This window comes from Panthera leo, chromosome C1 (genome assembly GCF_018350215.1).
Source record: "Panthera leo isolate Ple1 chromosome C1, P.leo_Ple1_pat1.1, whole genome shotgun sequence".
In the NCBI taxonomy this organism is placed as follows: Eukaryota; Metazoa; Chordata; class Mammalia; order Carnivora; family Felidae; genus Panthera; species Panthera leo.
In genome coordinates this window covers 19,249,973-19,272,143 of record NC_056686.1, presented here as the reverse complement: position 1 = coordinate 19,272,143, position 22,171 = coordinate 19,249,973, and the positions used below count along the sequence as shown (strand labels likewise).

Genomic DNA, 22,171 nt, shown 5'->3' with positions numbered 1-22,171 from the left:
TGAGCCCAGCACCAAGATGAGGTCTGAACCTTCTCTAGTGATGATTTAGATGCAAATCCCGCCACAACAATAATGTGAACACCCCTCTCTGAAAAGAGAGGCTTTTTGTTCTCAAGGAAGACCCTCTCTCTTCCCTGCCTGACAAGGGTGTGGTCTGCAGTCCTTTCCCGGATTGCAAAAACCTCCAATGGTTCGACACCCTAGATCTATTTTCATCTCTCTACCACTTGTTTAAAATAAGGAGCTCATTGCTATTCTGCCCACGGCTGCGTCTAAATCATAACTGGGCTGGGAGTTGAATACATTTTTCTCTCTTCTGCTAAATACCACTTTTATCTTTCCGAGCCCACAAGCCCTCAGATGACAGTGTCTGCTTCAGCAGTCCAGGCGTGGGCCCCGGGGAAACACACAGGTGAGGGACCCCCCCCCGCCACCCCCCCAGCTCACAGCGAGCTTCCCTCCCCATGACCTGTTTGTCTCCCACTGCAAATTCTTCCGCACCTGGAGCTAGCCGAAGCCACCTTCCAAGCTGTCACCTCCTGTTTTCACCGTCCTTCGTTCCTTGGTGGGGGCGGAGGCTTTGTGAGCCTTTGAGTCTCCAAGTCTGTCCTGTGAAGGCTTGAGACTCGGCACCCTCAGGACTTCTGTCTCCCTTTTTCTGACTCCTGTTATATAGGAGGGAGAAGATGAGCAATATGAGGAAATTATGGAACTCCAAAACGCAATTTCATAAACATAATTTAAAAGAGATTTTTGACTCCGAAAAGAAATGATGTCATGCTCTAAATTCAGCCTGAAACTCGTGCTTTTTTATCTCTAATCTCGCCCCATCTGAGTCTTAACTCCTCCCGCATACCTCCTTTCCCTTTAGCATTATTACCATCATCTTATAGACCATCAAATCAGCCCCGCCGGGGAGGGAGGTGAGTGGCTTGGACCAGATTAGGATGTGAGGCTCCCCTGAGGACAGATGAGCCTGAAGTGTCCCTCGACTGCCTCATTATTTTAATCATGATTTTTTCCTTTTCAGTTAGCCCCCGTGCACTTGTGAGAAACCCTTGCCCCCACCACTGCAGACATCAAGAAAAAGAGTAAGTGTCCCTTTCTGTTGCTGGGGAGACTGAGAGTACCTGGGACCCCAGAGAGTCAGGAATACAAGATAGAGAATCAGAGCCAGCCTCTGCCTTAGCTGCAGAAATGGCCCTCTGAAAAAAAGGGTTTTTCCAGCAGTGGAGGTGGATGGTGACGAGCCTATGACAAAATGGCAAGACAACAGCCTCTGAAGCTAGTCCGCCTCTCTTCAATCCTGAGTCTGCTATTTACGGGCTGTGTTACCCTGGACAAGTTACTTCACCTTTCTGAGCCTCAGTTTCCCCATCTGTAAATGGGAATGATAATATTTCTCCCTGGAGATGTTGTAAGGATCACGTGAGATGATACATTAAAAAGTGCCTAGCACAGCGTGTGACAAATGGTAGCCGTAATCACCAAATGCCCACAGTGTGCGGACCCTGTGCCGGTCACCGGAAATACTTACGTGAATACGGCAGATATTTCGTCTTTGGGGAGTTGATTGTCCTGTGGATAGAACAGGCGGGCTAATGTTTACCGCACAGCACGATGGGAGTGGCGCTGTCTGCAGCGGTGACTAGAGCTCCCCCGTGTCTGCAGGTGACATTAATTGTGTGAGAGCAGAAACTGAACCCATAACCTTACTAATGGAAATGGAAAAAAAGTAATAACAATAGCAAGTAGCAACTGGCCATTTCCAGGCAGAGGGTGTAAAATCAGTCACGGTAGCCAGTGACTTCTTTGTCTCCTCTGCAAGTCTTTACAATATCTGGTGATGAATAACTGAAGAGGTGAGTGTGGCTTTTCTAGGGACTTAATAAAAGTAACTGTCCCTAAGGCCCCGTGCATACCAGCTCCTGCTCCGATGAAGCCCGGCAGAGCCAGAACTGGTATGGGCTCCCCACCCACCTTTTTAGAGGGGAAAACAAGTAACAAAATGGCCAAAGCGTGCTTTGGAAAGAGGCTGCTGGCTAGAACCCAGTGAATCTAGTAAGCAGATCACCAGGGTGCCTGGCTGGCTTCGTCCACGGAGAATGTGACTCTCAATCTCGGGGTGACTCTCGATCTCGGGGTTGTGAGTTCCAGCCCTGTGGTGGGTATGGCGATTACTTAAAAATAACTAAATAAAGTGATCTCAAAATAAGCAGGTCATTTGTTTGAGGTCAAGGAATTTAGGAAAATGCCTTTTTGCAGGTTTAGGTTAAAGTGGAACCCTCTACTCTGTCCTTCCATCAATTGACTGAAGGACATGGCAGGAGAGGTGGGAACGATATGACAGAAGGCAGTTTGCCCTGTCGCTGTGCCAGCGACCTCCACCCATACATAGAACTCCATCTGAGGGAATGTCCTTGCATGGGTTCAGACTTGAGGCCTTGTCCACCCTTCTTTGCCATGTTATTTTTGTCTTTCCCCCTCACATGGGTATGATACCTCAACAGAGTATAAATTCTCTTCAGTTCTGGAAACCCACAGATTCTACAATAGCCCTGTGAAGCTAGCACCTGTCAAACGAGGGGCGCCTGGGTGGCTCAGTCGGTTGAGTGTCCGAGTTCGGTTCAGGTCATGATCTCATGGTGTGTGGGTTTAAGCCCCACGTTGGGCTCTGTGCTGTCAGCTCAGAGCCTAGAGCCTGCTTTGGATTCTGTATCTCCCTCTCTCTCTGCCCCTCCCCTGCTTGCTCTCTGTCCCTCAAAAATGAATTAAAACATTTAAAAAAAAGAAAAAAGAAAAAGTAAATGACTTACCCAAGATTAAACAGCTAAAAAGTGGAAATCCCAAATCTGGAACCCAACTCTGCTGGCTGTGAGCCCAGTGCTTCCATGGTTCTAGATGCCTGCTTCCCGGGGGCCATGGATTTGGTCTTCTTCTAAGAAGGAGAGGGTCCCCCAGAGGGCTGAAGATCCACGGCCGTAAAGCTCTCTTCCTTTTCCCGATACCCCCTCCCACGTGGGAGGTCACAGGGACATCAGGAAGCCAATGGTGTGGGTAGATGAACCCCAGCTTCAGATCAGAGTCAGGAGGTCAGCTCTTCTCCAGCTCTGAGCCATCTCTCTTGTGACCTTGAGCAGGTCACTGCACTCTTCAGAGTCTTGGGGTCCTTCTCTACTGTGGGGAGCCATAGCCCTCTCCCTGTCCACTTCTTGGGTATGATGAGACTCCAAGTAACAAGTGACCTTAGAAATGCTTTGAGGGGGCCTAGGTGGCTCAGTCGGTTAAACGTCTGATTCTTGGTCTCCTCTCAGGTCATGATCTCATGGTTTCGGGAGTTCAAGCCCCATGTCTGGCTCTGCAGTGGCAGCTGGGAGCCTACTTGAGATTCTCTCTCTCTCTCTCTCTCTCTCTCTCTCTCTCCTTCTCTCTCTGCTCCTCCCCTGCTCTCATGTCTCTGTCTCTCTCAAAATAAATAAATAAACTTTAAAAAATTTTTTGGAAAAAAAAAAAAGAAAGAAATGCTTTGAGAGTATTAAAAGCACGGTAACAAATGCCAGGCATGATTCTGAACATCTTCATACAAAAAATGAGGTCTTCTTTCTCATTGTTACTTTTCATGCATTCACTCAGTGCTAGAAAAAATGTTTATAGACTACTTCTCCTGTGCCAGATACTGCAATAGGTACTGAGGACCCAAGGAAATCTCCAGGCTTTGAGGAATTCAAAGGGAGAAGAGACAGATGTAAACAAAGAATTATGGCATAGACTTGAGGACCTTATTTTATTTTTTTAACTTTTATTTTTTTAATGTATGTTTATTTTTGAGACAGAGAGAGAGAGAGAGAGAGAGAGAGAGAGAGACAGAGCATGAGCAGGGGAGGGGCAGAGAGAGAGGGAGACACAGAATCTGAAGCAGGTTCCAGGCTCGGAGCGGTCAGCACAGAGCCCGACGCGTGGCTTGAACTCACAAGCTTGAGATCACGACCTGAGCAGAAGTCAGACGCTCAACCGACTGAACCACCCAGGCGCCTCTAGACATGAGGACTTTAAACTGAAGTCCACAGTCGAGGAGACCTCCCAGTGAGGGGTCCTAAAGTGCTGTGGAATCCAGAAAGGGGTGTGGTGAGTAACATTTGGAACCAGAGGAGGCCCCACAGAAGGCAGAGGAGTAGGAAGGTGATGGGGGGGGGGGTGCGGAGGGGGAGGGGCAGCGAGCAGAAATAACGGGATGATGTGCGAGAAGAGTATGTGAGTAGTTTAGCACGGTTGGAGCAGGGGCTGTTTGAGGAAGTGTGGTAGCTATTTCTCACTGTTGCAGTGGGGCCTAGGAGTCACCTTGGGGTTCCCTCTGTGGCATGTTCAGCTGGTTGTGTCAGTGTGTATTAGGTTGCCTTTCCGGGTTACAAGAAGCCCATGTAAATGAAATTCAGTGACGGAATTTTGTTGCCAGGTTCCCCTGGAGGAGGAGGGGTTTTTGGTTGCTGTTTTCTACTGTCTCGGCTACTGGACATGCCCAGGATCCCTGGCCTCCAAGTCAGTGCAGTGCTGTTCAGGTTACAGCCCGAGCTGTAGGGTCCCATGAGCACCTAGTGTCGGCGGTTCCTAGGAGAAGGAGGCTGGTTGTGCTGGTCTGCTGCTGGGCATGACTCGCCTCCTTACGCAGGGCTTTCAGCCAAGCCACCATGGCGGGAGTTGGTTTCCATTGGGCTCAGCATACACCAGGCCATCTGGTCACCATCCACTATCACCTTGTACAGAGAGAACTCCACAGGACACCTTCCTCAGATCGGGCTGTGAATAGGGCAGGTAACTTAGCTCTCCAGAATTCATCTCGTGGATGGCATTTAATCTGCACAGACTGTGTTATTTCTTCACGGAGTCCTTTCCAGTTGGGACATTAGGGTCCAAAGTTACCATTTCATGATTTTTTTTTTTCTTTAATTTATCCTGCTCTTGACCCGTTTTCCCCTATGAAGACCCGTGTGGATTTCTCCCTTGAACAGAAGGTGTTGGAGCTGAGGAGGAAGCTTTAGAGATCACAGTCCAACTTACTTCACAGATGGAGAGAGTGGGGCCCAGAAAAGGCAATAGACTTGCTCAGAGTTGCACAGCAAGTTAGCTGCAGGGTTAGGCCCAGAACCAGGTCTTCTGACTCGAGTCAGATTTTTTTTGGTTGGTATATAAAGGTGCTTCCGTGCTATTGAAGTGTTTGTCAACCCATCTGCTGCATACCAGGCAATATGCCATATCCTGGGAAGAGACCGCTGTATAATCCCTGTCCTCTAGGAAGCTCACAGGCAGGCCAGCAGAGCAGAGCACAAATGGAAAAAGATAGCTGTTTGATTTTAAATGGCCCTGGGGGAAGCCAACATAGTTAGGCAAATTTTACTATATCCAAGGGAGAGATCTGGAAAGCTGAGTACCTGCCGAGCCCTCCGTGAACTTCTGAGAGAGGTGGTCATCAAGATATTTTGCTTCAAAAAGAAAAAAAAAAAAAAAGATTTCAGTCTTGTGAGAACCAGACAGGTCACAGCAGAACTTCTGGACCAGCCATAGGCTAGCAGAGAGTGGCAAGGAGCCTGAGGGAATGAAAAGGAATAAGATTGGGGACCTCATTACCAGCGAACCTGTTCCCTAAGCCCTCTGTTCTTACAGACCCGTACTAGCAGCCCAGAGCAGCTAGGGAGCGGGACGGGGGTCTCTGAAACACGAATCACCAGTGATTATAAGGCCATCGGGCAGGAGGCTGTGTGTCTTTCCTCTAAGTGGGACAGGTTTTATAAAGGACACGTGGAGTCGTTTTTCTGGCTAGCCCAGTGTCCTTCCCATGCGATGGCTAGGGGATGCTGCCATGAGAGGATCCTGGGAGGGGCAAAAGATTGGCTTGCAGAAAGACAAGTGAAAACCCTGCTCCAAGGGAAGCTCCAGAGCCTGGACCCTGGCAAATTAGTCTTTTGGCCTGGTTGCCATGGAGACAGACAGGCAGCAGCTGCGCTGGGAAAGGGAACAGCAGCCTCACCAGCATCTAGGATTCTGAGACAGCCATGGAGGGGGAGGGGGCTCGACACCGCCCTTTCTTCCCCAGATACAGAGGCTCCTGTCTGCCCCTGAAGCGCCCAGACTCACAGGATCTGGTGAGTTGCCACGGTCGTAAAAGGAGACAAGGCGGTGCTGGCTCCTGAGATGCCGCTTTTCTGGCTTCTAGGCCGGTGCCCTCCCGCTGCACCATTTGTCTCCTGCTCAGCTTTTGGAGCAAACAGATCTTCCAGTGCTGAGCTCCTGGGCTCCGGAGGGTTTCCAAGCCTCCCTCCTTGGAGGGGATAAGTCATTAGAGGTGAAGCCCAGAGTGTTGGCCACCAGAGGCCAATTTGGCCCCATGCTCTGTCACAGTCTTTCTGGAAAACCTGGCAGAGGCTGTCTGGGACCAGCCATTGTCTGGGAAAGGAGCTTGAAGCCGAGCCTAGAGGGAACTCGGCAAATGATGGGGTTTATTGTTCCCTCATTTGATGCTACACTGATATCATTAATTTATGGCTCCAAGCCCTGTCCTCCCTGCCCTGGTGGAAACAGTCCTCGGCTCTCCCTTCCTATGGGTTATCTCTGGAAATTGGAGGTGGGAGAGAAGGGGCCTGGGATCCAGGTCGCCTGAGTCCACTTTCCCAGCAAAGCTGCCAGAAGGTTGTGTCTCTGTGTCTCCGTTTCCTCCTCTTAGGTAAGAGGAGAAATGAGCAGGGTATTGTCTGGGGCTTTGAGTGCCTGGGCGGTGCACGTGACCAGGGTGGTTACCTAAGAGAGCAGAGCCCTAGAACAGGGACAGCGGAGCTGGAGAAATCCAGGGGCTACTGCCGATCAGACAGGGCTTTCAGTGTTGCTATTTTAATTATGAAGGTAGCTCACGTGTGGGTGTAAAGAAAAAATCAGTACATAAAGTATATAAAGTCAATTGAGAAGATCACCCATCGCTTCAAGCGCCGATACATCACTCCTGCTGAAAACTGCTGGTGATTTTATTGTGTATTTTTTAGAGCTTTCTCTATGTGTATTGCTTCCCCCCTATATTATGTTTTAATTACACAAGTGATTTACAGGAACACATGTTTATAAAAGACACAAATGCCACAGATAAACGTAGAGTCCAAAGCATATTCCCTTCCCCAAAGACAACTTTTGGTAAACTTTAGCATCCTTCATGCATGTATGTACCAACAGCACAAACACAGAGTTTCAGCTTTTCTTCCTTTCAAAAAAATGCAATCATAACATCCATATCCTTCTGCAAGTTGCCTTTCCTGCTACAATAACATGTTACCCTGTAGATTTTTCCACGTTTCATATTCTCCATTATGGATGTTCTGTGCTTATGAAGTGGTCTCCTCTGATAGACACTTGCGTTGTTTATAATCTTTTGTTATTAATATTATGCTTTGTGCATTTGTGCACCTATTGATGTAGGGTTCATTTCTAGAGGTAGAATTGTTAGGTTAATGTGTTAGTATATCTTTAATTTTTCTAAATACTGTGGGGATTTATTTTTAAGGTTTTTTTTTTTTAATTATCCAAGAATGCTCATTGCAAAAAAAGTGGAAAAGTATAGAAAGCCATCTAGAGAGAAAACATCACTCACAGTCCCTCTACTCATTTGCCACAATTGCCTGCTTTTTGGCATGTTTGCTTCCAATCAGTTTCTGTGTCCTACTATTGTTACAGTGACCAGATCAGATCATACTGCAGAGATAATTTTCTATCCGGCATTTTTTTTTACCTAATGTTACAAACATTCTCCTGTGTCGGTAACATATTTTTGTCAGCATCCTTTTTTTATGATTTCATGATGGACATTACATGTACATATTGTAATTTTCTTAGCTCTTCCTCTATTGTTGGGCTTTTCAGTTGCCTACATATTTTTCACTGTAACACTTCAGTGAATATCTTTTTGTACAAATCTTTGAAATGCAATGATTTCCTTAAGCTAGATTCCCAAAAGGAAAATTACTGGGTCCAGAGGAAGGATGTTAGTGAATCTATTTTTAAGTGGAATTTTGAATTGCTAATATTCATACATGGAACAAAGGTCCAAAGGTACTAAAAGTTAGACAATGAAAAAAAAAGTCTTTATTCTACTTGGTCCCCCCAGCTGTGGTATTCCCCCGAAGGTAAATTGCCTGGTTTGTTGTGTATCTTTCTTAGGAAAAAAAAAAAAAAAAAAAAAAAAAAAAAAAAAAATATATATATATATATATATATATATATATGCATATACACAGACACGTATTATACATACACGTGTATACACACATGTATACATACATATATATTCCTTTTTCATTTAGAAATAGCACATCAGAGCTATACTTTTATACTTTTCTCTCTTCATTTAATATTGACGATTGTTCCATATATAAAAAGGAGAACTGCCTCATTTTCTGAAAATATTGCATAGAATTTCTTTAAATGGATGTGCCACAATTAATTCTATTGAAATGGTTTTAGGTTAGTTCCCAGCTTTTGCTATGGGAGCTGTGCCGTAATGAATGTCCTTACATATACACACCATTTTCACCACGTGCTAGCACATCCATCAATAGAATAGACTCCTTTGAGTGGAATTGCTGGGTCCCTGGAAATGTGCATTTGACATATATCGCCAGCTGGTGCTGTCTCCTTAGAAGATGCCTATTTCCTCATTAAAGGGCAAGGACAGTTCTTCAAACTCTTGATCCAAATGGCCAAACTACTTTCCAGAAACGTGTCACCTATTTGCTCTCTTGCCAGCCATACATCAGCCCTCCACGCCCTCCTCCCACTGAGTAAAAATAGCATGCTGATGTTTGCAGTGTCTGTGCTCCATTGTCACTTTTGCCAAAAGAATCTGTGAAAGACTAGCAAGAGTGAGCAGATAGTTCATTTTTAAAACTTGTTTAAAGTAGATGGGTTTATGTGGTAGTTTTTAGGAAACCATAAAGCATCATGCAATTATGAATTGACTATTATGAAAAACATTCTAATTTGCTTGGGGGGGGGAAAAACTCGTATAATCAAAACAAATTTTAAAACACAGAATCTGGGAGAATTTCCTAATCCCACTCTATATGTGTGACCTGGGGAAATTGCTTATCATCTCCAAGACTAAGGTCTTAGAGTCATCTGGAGGAGGAAATGGGATAATGCACTCAGCACAGTGCTTGGCATCTGACAAGGGCTCACAACGTGGTAGCCAAGAAGAAAAGTTTGCTAAGGAAAAAACACCAATCTTCCAAGTAATGCCAACTGTGAGAGGAGGGAGCCTTCCAGGCTCTGCAAAGGAGGCTGGGCGGTGCCAGCTTTGTTCTTTCCCGCAAATTCTTCCTCTGGTCTTTCCTGCCTTGAAGAGGAAAAAGGGAAATCTGGCCACAGGCCCCTGGGGAGGAACACCTCACACTAGCACTAGCTCTGGGAGCACTAGCTCTTCAGAGGGGCTGGGATCTGGGACCTCACCCAGATTGCCCTTGTGCACCTCGGAGGTCCGTGCGTCCTCCACGGGGGTCCCTGCCGCAGCCGGATCGGAGCCCGGAAAGTGAGAAGTGCTGACCCAGCCTTGCATTTCTTACTCCGAGCTAACGGCAGGCGGTGGCTGCCTATGCCTCCGGGGGTCCAGCGTCTCAGAGCTGCCCCGGTGGGCGCGGCTGCGTGCTCGATGGCTTGGGAGGTCCTTGGGACTTGTCAGTGCCGTTCTCTGCAGCGCGCTCGCTCCATTCCAGCCAGTCAGGCGCTGCCTGCAGGGCCCGGCCAGTGCCAGCCCACCCTCAAGGTGCTGCAAGTGGCAGGGAGGGGTCGCTGGGGCTCGTGCTGGGTGCCGCGTGCCGCGGTCTGCTGGGCGAGCCTGGGATGTGGGGTTGCCTTCGTGGGCTCCGCACCTGCCCAAGTCCCGGGAGGCTTGGCCTCCCCCTCCCCCGCCCCTCCTCCCCGAGCAGGGCTGCTGCACTGAAAAATCAGCTGCTAGAGACGCCATTTCTGTCCCCACCCTTGTCTGGGCTGGAAGAGCCAATCACTGTCGTCGTGCGGAGCTGCAGGTAGAAACTTCCCCGCGTGGGAGAGCAGATCCGTGCCGCACAGTGAAGCCATTTTCTGGGAGGATTTGGAGTCATTTCCACTCACAGCATAGTCGCCATGCTGGAGAATTTTAGCCATTCCCTCCCCACCCGCCTCCTTACACCAGCCTCTCCTTGATTTTCCGGGGAGAAGTGACAGTGACGATACTGTGTGGTGAAAAGATTGAACTGCGTGGAATCAGGGGGAGTGTGGGGTCGGGTCTTGGCCCTGAACCGTAACCTGCACTGTGACCAGAAGAAAGCGATACAGCCCCAGGCCTGTCTTCTCGTCTATAAACATAAAGTTAGACCATGTCAAGTATTGGTGAGGCTGTGGGGAAGCGGGTTTGTACCCTGTGCTCTAACAATTCTATTTCTTGGTTTCTACACTAGAGAAATACTTCCACGGGGTGTGTTCGGGCAAGCTGTCCATTGCAGGATCATATCTAATAACAAAGCACTGAAAACCATTCAATGACCATCAGTAAGGAAATTATAAATAAAACAGTCTATTTTCATAATCAGTCACTAGATTGCAGTTGGAAGGAATACATTGGATCTATATATGCAGGGACATGGGCAGAGCTCTAAGATATTAAGGCAGAAAGTTGCAGAATAATGCATACAACATAATACCATTTTGCAACATATCAAACACAATTGTGGTATATTCAAACATATATAATGCATTAAAAAAAAAAATAAAAAGATACACTCCCAGCTCAAAAGAGTGGCTTTCTTTGGGGAGAGGGGCAAGGAGCTGGGATAGCCAGGGGAGGTGAAAGGGAACTTTAGCTTTCCTTGTAACATTCTAATTTTTCCTTTAAAAAAAAAATGACAGTGCATCCATATATTGGCTAAGGAATTTAAAACGATGTAGTCATAAAGAAAACACTGAAAACAAATATGTCAAAATGTAAACAATGGTCAATTCCAGGTGATGGGGAATGGGAGTAATTTTGGGGGTTTGTTTTAGTTGTAAAAATTCAGGGAAGGGGTTGAAGAGTGACTGTGTGACCCCTCAAATCCCTCAGGTCAGAGACCCTGCGATCTTGTGATTCTAGGTCAGCATCCCTAAAGTCCTGGTCCCACCCTGAAGGTTTTTCAGGGGCTCTGGTGCTCCTGCCCCGCCCATTCCCAGGCATGGGATCCACTCTCACCCGAAGGCTGGAGCCAGGGAGGAACACTGGCAGTTCACTGCCCTACAGGACTTACTCTCTCATCTGGGCATTTCGTTGCCCTGTTTCCTCTAGAGGCAGATTCTCTCCCATAGCCCTCAGAAGGAGCCAACCCTGCCATCACCTTGATTCCAGACTTCTAAGTCCCAGAACTGTGAGACTGCCATTTAAGCCTCCACCCAGCTTGTGGCTCTTCGGTAAGGCAGGTCCCAGGGAAGTAGTAGACCCCACCCATCCTGATTAGCTGGAGGCTGCACTCTCCGGGGACCTGAGTTGGCAGGTGCCCATGCGGGGAGTGGATTTGAGGCAGGGGCAGGAGGAAGACCAAGGAGGAGGAGGCTGCTGTGGGGTCGGCCAAAGCCCGGCAGTGCTGATACTTACTAATCGATGCAAGAGCTTAGCAATAAGCCCGTGAAGGTCTATAAATCAAGCCGAGCTCCAGTAAGGCATCAGCTTGTCTTCCCCTTGTGTATTTTCTCTTGCGCAGCATCCCACCCTCCTCCTGACACCTCAGCCACCCCCACCTCCCGGGCTGGAATTCTACTCGGTCTTCACTTTCCCCCGCCTTTCAATGGGTGTGATTGCAGCAGGCTTGATTTCAACTTCCTGTGACAGCTGTAACCTCTGTTTTCACTGAATTGCTAAGACTGCTGATAAATGCCAACTGCTTGGAAGTTTTGTAAGTAACCGGGAACATGTTCCCATGCCAGGCCATGGAGAAATGGGCTATGGAATGGTCCAGAAATTTAATGAATTAAAAGTAACTAGTAACTCCCCTCTGTCTTTAGGTCTACCAATGCCCATTCAAGAAAAACACTAGATCTGGGTGGCTCAGTCGGTTAGGCTTCCAACTTCGGCTCAGGTCATGATCTCACAGCTCGTGAGTTCGAGCCCCACGTCAGGCTCTTGTGCTGACAGCTCAGAGCCTGGAGCCTGCTTTGAGTTCTGTGCCTCCCTCTCTCTCAGCCCCTCCTCTGCTCGTGCTCTCTCAAAAATGAATAAACGTTTAAAAAAATTTTTTTTAATTTAAGAAAAAAGAAAAAGACTAGATCTTATGAAATGAAAGCCATCCTCCTGGCCCCATGTGGGAGGAACAGTCCCTTTACTTGTCTGAAGCCCCAAAAAGCCCAACAGAGAGCCAGTGTGCTCACCATCCCCACATCATCTTTCTTGCTCATCTTTTGATTGTTTGGGAAAAGGTTGGTTAGAAGAAACAATAGAAAGCAATACCCGCCCCCCCCCGGGCTTCACATTAAAAGACATGTCACTGGCTGAGGGGACATGCTGTGCATACAAACTGGTGTCCTGAATTGGATCCTGGAACACAAAAAGGACCCCGATGGGAAAATGGAGAATCCAATTAAAGCTAGCCACGCAATTGGTAGTATTGTACCGGTGTTAATGTTTTAGTCTGGATAAATGTTCTGTGATTATGTAAGATGTCAATGTTAGAGCAAGCTGGCTGAAAGGTGTATGGGAACTCGGTGTATTTGTTCTTTGCAACTCTCTGGAAATCTGAAATGATTTCAAAAGTAAAGCTTAGGGGCACCCAGGTGGCTCAGTCGGTTAAGCATCTGACTCTTGAATTCAGCTCAGGTCATGATCTCATGGTTCTTGAGATGTGAGCTGTCAGCACAGAGCTTGTGTGGGATTCTCTCTTCCTCTTTCTGTCTGTACCTTCCCTGCATTTGCATGTGCATTCTCTCTCTCTCTCTCTCTCTCTCTCTCTCTCTCTCTCTCAAAATAAACTTAAAAAAAAAAAAAGTAAAAACTTAATCAGGGCACCTGGGTGACTCAGTCAGTTAAGCATCCCCCTTTGGCTCAGGTCATGATCTCATGGTTTGTGAGTTCGAGCCCTGTGTCCAGCTCTTTGCTGACAGCTCAGAGCCTGGAGCCTGCTGCAGATTCTGTCTCCCTCTCTCTCCAACCTTCCCCTGCTCACACTCTCTCTCTCTCTCTCAAAAATAAATAAACATTAAAAAAATTAATTAAAAAAGTAAAAACTTAAAAACAAGTAGAAAAATATTTTTTAATGTACTTTTTGAATCGCAAGACTCTAGACCTCAGGATATACTCTCAGTTATACGTCTGATAATCAGCCCTAAATGTTATTTTGTTTTTTTTAAACATTTTTAAAATTTTAAAAAATTAGTTATTTTTATTTTTGTGTGAGAGAGAAAGAGAGTGAGTTGAGCAGGAGGGTGAGAGAGAGAGAGAGAGAGAGAGAGAGAGAGAGAGAGAATCCTAAGCAGGCTCCACAGACAGCACAGAACCCTACCTGGGGGTTGATCCCACAACCCTGGAGTCATGACCTGAGCTGAAATCAAGAGTTGGACGCTCAACCGACCGAGCCACTCAGGTACCCCCTTAAGAGTTATTTAGTGGTCAAGAAGACTTCAGCCCAAAGTTTCAATATTTGCTGAGTGTCTATACATGACACTATAGGGATACCAAGAAAAAATCATATATAATCCTGCCCTCAAGGAATGCATTCTCTAGTGAGGAGGACAAAGGTGTATATGGATAGACTCAATACCAGGCATAGTATGTGGGAGTCCAAGAGATTAATCAAGACCTTGAAGGTGGAGAGAATTTCAATAGGGACAGAAGCCAAGGGATTCAAGGCTGAGGATTAGTGTCAGCAAAACACTGGAACATATTAGATGTATAACTTTTCATGGAGCTGAGAATAGTCCAGTAAAGCGGAGATTTGGAGGGGGGAGAGTGGGAGGGTAGAGGTTTCAGAGACATGGGAGTACATCAGATCAGTAAGGAGGACAAAATTCTTCTCTGTTTTTAAAATATAATAGTATATGTTCACTTGAAGAAGTTTGGAAATTCCAGAATAGTACAAAGAAGAAAACTAAACTCAGTTGTTATTTTACCCTCCAAACAAAAATTTTGGTGCATTTTATTTTGCTCCCACTTGAGTTCATATCGTACACGTGGTCGGGTAGCCTTTGTTTACTCCATTAGCACAATATCACCAGCAGCTTTTCCCCATCTCATTAAAGAAGATTCTTAAAGCATGAGGGGAGTCCACCTGCTTCCTTAGGCAAGAATCCTTCTTGCATTCCCAGCAGCTGTCTGACAAATCTTCATCTGGATACTTCTCATAGCAAGAATCTCCTTCATTCTTACGAGGTCCATTCTGTCATTAGCTAAGTCCTTCCATGCTTCTTAATTGTGCTACCCTCTAACTATCCTTTTTTCAGATGACAGATCTTCATCAAGAACCAAAGAGTCTCAGAGTTTAGTTGATCTTGAGTTAGACTGCAGTAACCTCATGGAGGGTCTCAAATGCCATGCCAAGGATAACCCTCGGACTATAAATCTAAGGGAGTCTTAAAAAAAATTCTTTTTTTAGATTTCAGGAATTTTTATGTTTCTTCTCTGAGGTGCCCCAAAGTTTTTTGCTTTTGTTTTTTAACATTTATTCGTTTTGGAGAGACAGAGAGACAGAGCATGAGTGGGGGAGGGGCAGAGAGACAGGGAGACAGAGAGTCCAAAGCAGGGTCCAGGCTCTGAGCTGTCAGCACAGAGCCCGACATGGGGCCTGAACCCACGAACCATGAGATCATGACCTGAGCCAAAGTTGGACGCTTAACCAACTGAGCCACCCAGGCGCCCAAATGTTCCCCCAAGTTTAATTCATCGAATAATTTCAAGCAGAAAAGTGGCATGATCGGAGCCGTACTTGATGGTTAAAACTGCAGCCGTCACTTACTGAGGGTTTGTTACACATCCGACACAAGGCTAGGAACTTTATTTACATTTAGCATTTCAGGCGGTGGTTCCTGAGAACAACCCTATGAAGTTGGGGCATTCTCCCGATTTCACAGATGATGAGACACGGACCTAAAAAGGGAGAAGTCATCCGCCCAAGCTCACACAAGTAGTAACTGAACAGTTACCTGCAGCATCACTGAAAACACCAGATTCAAATTCCTGTGGTGACATGAATTAGCTGTGTCACCTTGGGCCAACGTCTAACGTCCTGGGGCCCTTTCTCCTCAGTCGGTCAAGTACTGGAGTTAGCCAGCTAAAACAGTTTAGAGTGATAGCTCAAAGCATAGACTTGGAACCAGGCTGCACAGACTCGGCACTTCTGGGTAGCCTAGGTGGACACGTGATTTAATCTCTGCAGGCCAGACCCAAGGCAGGAGTATAAAAGAGAAGGCCACATACCTTAGGTGTAAGTATTTAAGAGTTATCACTAATTCTTTTTTAATGTATGTTTTACCCTTTTACCCTGATAAATATACCTCCATAATAATCTAGAATGCCAGGGTTTGAGTTGAGAATTCTTGGATTCCTTGGAGTTCCAGGTCAGAGTGTAACAGAGCCAGCCCCCTTGGCTTCCTTTTCCCAGCTCCTCTTCCTGGCCCTCATGCCCAGGTTCTGTCCATACCCCTTCCATACAGTAGCCAGTCCTGCCTGCACTCAGGCAGGGAAGTTTGCACTTGGGAGGATGAACCAGGGAAGGGGCTGGTGGAGGGGCTGAAAGTGGCCTAAGGCCATTTGGAAAGGGAATTCTAGAGTCCTAGATACTCAGAGTGTGATTTAGAAGGGTTGCCCAGGCTCCAGAGGGGCTCATATCCTTGGCCCCAGGGGACTGCTTGCCTGTGGGAAGGGGCACAGCTGGAGGGTCAGAGTGCGGCCCTTGAACATACAAGGCCTAGGACAAGGACCCTGTTTGACAGGTCTAAGGAAGATATGGTCTCTCTGTGCCTCAGTTTCCTTTAGGGTGACCAACTCATCCAGGTTTGCTTGGGACTTTTCTACCTTTAGCACTAGTAAGTCCTGCATCCCAGAAAAAAACCCTCAGTCCTGGGCAAACTGGGACAGTTAGTCGCCCTTGCTTCCTCAGCTTTATAGTTAGGCTTATACTATTTCATAAGATTGATATAAGGGTTAAGTGAGTTATCACATGGGGAGTGTTTAGACCAGCGTCTGACTCATGGTAAGCATTCTAGAAATATGTAAGCTATCACCATTTTTCCAATTATTTTTATTGTAAGAAAATACACGTAACATTTAAAAAGATGGTAAAAATTTACCATTTTAACCACTCTTAAGTTTTCAATTCAGTGATATTAAATACATCCAGAATGTGCAGCCACTGTCTCATCCATCTCCATGACTCTTTTCATCTTGTAAAACTGAAACTCTGTCCCCACTAAACACTAACCCCCTAGTCCCTCTTCTCTAGAAGCCCCAGGGACCATCGTCCTACTTTCTATATCTCTATGATTTTGACTACTCTAAGCTTCTCATGTAGGTGGACTCGTACAGTATTGGTCTTTTTGTGACTGGTTTATTTCACTTAGCTTAATAGCCTCAAGGCTCAAGCATGTTGTAGTGTGTGCCAGAATTTCCTTTTCTTTTTTAAGACCGAATAATATTCCATTGTATGGAGAGACCACATTTTGCTTATCTGTGTATCCGTAAATGAACATTCGAGTTTTGCTTTCATGTTTTAGCTATTATGAATCATACTGCTGTGAACATGGGTATACAGATATCCCTTCAAAACCCCGCTTTCAATTACTTTGGGTATATACCAAGCAGGGGAATTGCTGGATCATATGGAAATTCTATTTTTAGTTTTTTGAGGAACATCCATACTGTTTTGGCCATACCATCTGCCATTCCCACCAATAGTGTTCAAGGGTTCCAGTTTTTCCACATCCTCTCTGACACTTGTTATTTTCTGGGGGTTTTTTTGTTTTGTTTTATTTTTGTTTAATGGACATGAGGTGGTATCTCCTTGTGGTTTTGATTTGCATTCCCCTAATGATTGGTAACACTGAATATCTTTTCATGTGCTTATTGGCCATTTGTATGTCTTCTTTGGAGAAATGTCTATTTAAGGCCTTTGCCCATATTTGGATTAGGTTGTTTCTTCATTGTTGAGTTCTAGGAGCTCTCTCTTGTACTGGATATGAATGCCTTATGAGATATATAATTTGCAATTATTTCCTCCAGTTCTGTGGGTTGCCTTTTTACTCTGTTGATACTCTTTTGATGCACAAAATTTTAAATTTTCGTGAAGTCCAATATTTTTCCTTTGTTGTTGTCCCTTTGGTGTTACATCTAAGAAATCATTGCCAAATCCATGTCACGAAGCTTTTTCCCTGTGTTTTCTTCTAAGAGTTTTATAGTTTCGGGTCTTATAGTGAGATCTTATATTGAGGTCCATTTTGAGTTGATTTTTGTATATGGCGTGAGGTAGGAGGCCAACTTCATTCTTTTGCATGTGGCTATCCAGTTTTCCCAGCACCATTTGTTGCAAAGACTGTCCTTTCCCCATTGAATGAGTCTTGGCATCCTTGTCAAAAGTCATTTGACCATATATGCAAGGGTTTATTTCTAGACTCTCTATTCTATTTCATTACTCTATATGTCTGTCTCTATGCCAATACCACACTGTTTTGATTCCTGTAACTTTGTAGTAAGTTAATGAAATGAGGCAGTGTGAGTGCTGCAGCTTTGTTCTTCTTGTAGCTATTATCATTTTAAAGGTTCCATTCAACTAGAAAACAGGAAGATTCCATAATGAGGCTTGGGTGAGAAAAAGGGAAGAGTTGAGTCTGACTGAAGTTTGAAACGTGGAGGGTAAGAGGCTAGCAAAGCCACTAACTAACTGGAAAACCATAAGGGTTAGAACACAGAGTGAGAAGACAGGCAGGGGCAGTGATACCTTGGTCATTCCACCCACACATTTAACATGGGTACACTTTACCATATTTCATGGACTCAAAAATGCCACCGATGGGGCGCCTGGCTGGCTCAGTTGGTGGATCACGTGACTCTTGATCTCGGGGTTGTGAGTTTGAGCCCCACATTGGGTACGGAGCCTATTTTTAAAAATGCCATTGATTTTAAGACACCATTATTTTATGTCCCACTAAGAAAATATGCTATCAGTAATTATGACATGCTATTTACTGACCACGAGGCATAACCAATTTCAGAGATACACAAATGAGCGGGAAAAAATACATTTTTGAATTAATTAAGTAAGATACATGCCAGGCATTGTGTCAAGCATCGTGGGAGGGGAGTGGGATACCACCAAGGAAAAGACTGTCTTCAAAAAGCTTCCAGTCTCACAGTGACACCTGCAGACATTTCTACCACAAGACTGACTGGGAGGAGTACTACCACGCACGCACCAGAGCTGTTCTGAGATCAGCTGCTGCTTGTCAAGTATTTATAGGAGTTATTAACATAGACAGAATTGACAGTCACGTCTTTCTTGGGATTTCTAGTCCTCCCCCTCCTTTTCCCTGATGCCTGAAATTTCTAGGGACAAAGCCTTTCAAACCATTTTTGAATGAACGGAGACAATGAATTAAAACACCAAATGGTGAGTGTTGAACTAGCATGACTCCCGTGGAAGGCAATTCGGCACATCCAAATTACAAAGGCGTTTGCCCTTTGCCCTTGCGATACCACTCTAGGAATATGTCTTCCTGATATACTCACCTATGTGGAAAATGCCATGTATCCAAGGTATTCATTACAGCAGTGGTTGAAACAGCAAATAATTGGGAATAACCTAAAAGCCATGGATAGGGCACAGGTTACCTAGATTATGGAACATTCATACAGTGGATCCCAGATCAAGGAAATGCGCCTGATGTACGAACAGGGAAAACATCCCTGACGTGTATGTATGGTCAAGTGAAAAAACGCTAAGTGTGGAACAATTGCGGTTGACTACCATTTGTATTATAAGGGGGGAATAAGAATACACATGTACAAACTTGTTGAAGAGACTCTAGGATACATGGGAAACTGACAACAGTGGTTATGGTTGGGGAGGGTTGGTGAATTTGGCAGATGGGGACAGGGAAGGGAGGAGGACTTTTTTACTTTTATTTTTTTTTTAATGTTTATTTATTTTTGAGACAGAGAGAGACAGAGCATGAATGTGGGAGGGTCAGAGAGAGAGAGGGAGACACAGAATCTGAAACAGGCTCCAGGCTCTGCACTGTCAGCACAGAGCCCGACGCAGGGCTCGAACTCACGGATGTGAGATCATGACCTGGGCCGAAGTCGGACGCTTAACCGACTGAGACACCCAGGCGCCCGAATTTCTAAACCACATGTATGGGTTGTCCAAAATGTGAAATTAATTGAATTTTTTAAAACACCACATAGGAAGAGTTAACCCAGTAACTGATTCCTGCCAAAGGGTGGGAATTCATTCATTCATCCATTCATTCACTCATTCCATAACCTATAGTAATCAAGAAATTTCTCTAGCATTAACACTTAACATGTGCCAGGCATCATGCTACATGCCTTCACGTACTTTATTTCATTCAGTCCTCACCACTCCTATATGGTACAGGTGTCTAGCATTACGGAAGAGGAAGCTGAAGATGACAGAGGCTGTTCTTGCCTAAAGCCAACAGTGAGCATCCAGATCCCAGCATCCTGGGCCAGGCCCAGTTCTGTGCACAAGGGATGACAAGACAAAGGCACAACCCTGCCCTCTTGGACTTGATAGTCTAATGAGGGAGACAGGCATGTCAAATGGCAGATTCACAGGCAGGGCTTGAACAGGGGAGGGAGGGTTAGAGCACAGTGCCTAAGGATAAGGGGACAAAAGGAACAGAGAAGCTGGGGACAAGGAGAAAACCTCTCCCACAATGCCCTTTTGCCAAGGACAGGCCCTGTAAGCAGCGCTGGAACCCGGCGGCGCCCGAGTGAGAGGCCACCTCTGTAGCCTCAGAACCAACAATGAACAAAGGCTGCGGTGCTGTGTAAGAACAGAGGAGATCTGACAACGGCCCGGCTCTTTTGATCCGTGTAGACATCCCATCTAGACTTTGAAGCCTGAAGTGCTCTCCTTTAGCTGTCTACGCAGATCAAATAAGCTGGATGGCTGCCATATCTCAACTTCACTTTCTGCTAATCCATAGTCACAGCCAGCTAGCTCCCCAGCAATCCGACCGAACCATCTGAGCAGAGGCAAAAATAATTCTCATGGGCAAAGACAGACAGCTCCAAGATGCGAACATTAACTCCTTGCTACCGCTTCAGGAGGGAGTGGCTTTTGAAGTTAGTTTTAGCAAGCTTGCAAGAAAGGAGCTTCTGCCCCTCTCCAAAGTGAAGGGGCAAAGCTGTTTTCTCTCCTTAGGCTTGAAAGTCCTTCCTATTTCAGGGCTCACGTTTACACACCCATAGGAGTTGACAATTAACAGCTGTGGTCTGGATCTCAGAAAAGCAGCCCCACCTAAGAAACAGGGATCATCTCACCACACAAACACCTTTTTATTCACAGGATCATTAAAAGGACAACCGTACCCCCGCCCCCTCAGTCCTCAAGCTGTAGTGAGGAGCTCAGGAAATCCTTGCCACAGAGATGGTGGCAGGGCTAGGCATCTAACAACAAACCCACAAGCTGAGTAGCATCGTTACAAAAGATTAAAAAATCTACATGAGTTCTAACATCTTCGTTCCTAGCTGTGGTTTCCATGGAAATAGACATCTGCTCTAGGGAGAAAGCAAAGGTGGGGGGAAGCAGTATAAGTGCTTTAAAATAATCTGTGTTTTGAAAGATTTTTTTTTCCTGTCACAACATTAATAGTCAGAAGCGTAAGATTTTTGCATGGCAGTTTCTTATATTAAAAGAAAAAATGCATCAAATGGGTGGGACCTTCCTCTGCAAACCTCCAGTTCAAGTACAAAGACTTCATGAAAGGCTGGTTCCGGGGGATAATAGACCTCTTGGCCTTGGGTTCTGTGCTTATTTGTGTTGCCTGCCAATCTGTCACTTTTCAGTGCCGTCTTATCCCCACCCCTCTCCAGCCTTTCTAACGATTTTTGAGGTTTCACTCAGAAAACTGACAGATGGAAACACCTGGCCGTTTCGTGGCTAAGTTTGGTCTGAGAAGGAGAAGCCTCTCAGGGCTTAGAATCTGAATTATTCCTGTTCCTGCTCACATGCTAAGGGAAAACCACTTAGATTGGGGGCGGGGGAGAGGCTGACCCCACACAAGGGCGATTGTTGGAGAAAATGCCACAACAAGCATATTTCAGCCAACAGCGAATTGCTAATTGTTTGCTTTGTGTGGGGTGTCTGCTGCCTGTATGATCTAGTTTTCCTTGTCTCAGGCACCTATTGTATTTATCTCTGGTACATCCCTAGGGACTAGCTGGACATGGAGAGTCTTTCAAAATTAGGGCTGTTGTTTCAGCAGTTAGTCATTTTCGTTTCTTGGTATGGGAAAACTGAACCCATGGATTCATGAAATGAAGGTGTCCTTCTGCCCAATGAGGATCGCAAAGCAGACACGTTGGTGTTATGACCACCAGCCGAATCCCAAAGACACAGCCTTGGTCTGGGGAACGGGAGGAGGGATCTGGAAACCACGTTCATTTTATTTTCCTTCTGGCCTTTTTGTGGGAGGAGGGAGGCCAGTCATTCTAAGATAGCTCCGGTCAATTTCCTTTGTAGCTCTGCTGTACTTCTCATCTAACCAGGCCAGGAGGAACCGTGACCTTGTGGCTCCCCCTTTTGTTTTGATTCTTTAAAAGGGCCCAGCACTGCACTGGGGAGCACGTGCTCCAAGAACAAAAGCAACACTTAACTGCAGTCTGTGTAGTCTAGAACTGCTTTTGCTCTTCCTTCCCTATCATCAGGCAAAAGGCTAGGCTGAACAGATGGAGTCTGCATTTAAGCAAAGGAGATCAAATTCCAGAGCCTCACGCCTTTCCCCCACTGTTCTCTGGTCACCAGCTCCAGGACCCGAGCTTGGTAGGGAGAAGGCACACGGTGAGGAAGGGCCACGCCCAGGACCTGTTAACTGAGTGGGTAAGGGATTATGATGATGTCACAATGCAGGTTACATGCGGGTTTCGAGGTAGGGCGCTGGGTTGCAGAGGGCCTTACAAGGGCAGAGA

At 45.9% G+C, this 22,171-nt stretch overlaps 1 protein-coding gene across 2 annotated transcripts in view; it reads left to right on the top strand.

Moving 5' to 3' along the window:
* The window catches only part of PAFAH2 (platelet activating factor acetylhydrolase 2), a 64,281-nt gene extending 53,633 nt beyond the window's left edge, over positions 1-10,648 (top strand). The window contains exons 12-13 of one of the 2 annotated variants that reach the window (XM_042951583.1): positions 1,031-1,091; positions 10,467-10,648. In XM_042951583.1, coding sequence (XP_042807517.1) covers positions 1,031-1,051 — 21 coding nt within the window. In that variant the 3' untranslated portion in view covers positions 1,052-1,091; positions 10,467-10,648. Of the gene's footprint in view, positions 1-1,030; positions 1,232-10,466 lie in introns of those variants that run through there. The other variant, XM_042951582.1, reaches the window with a different exon arrangement.
* Positions 10,649-22,171: the final 11,523 nt, after the last annotated feature.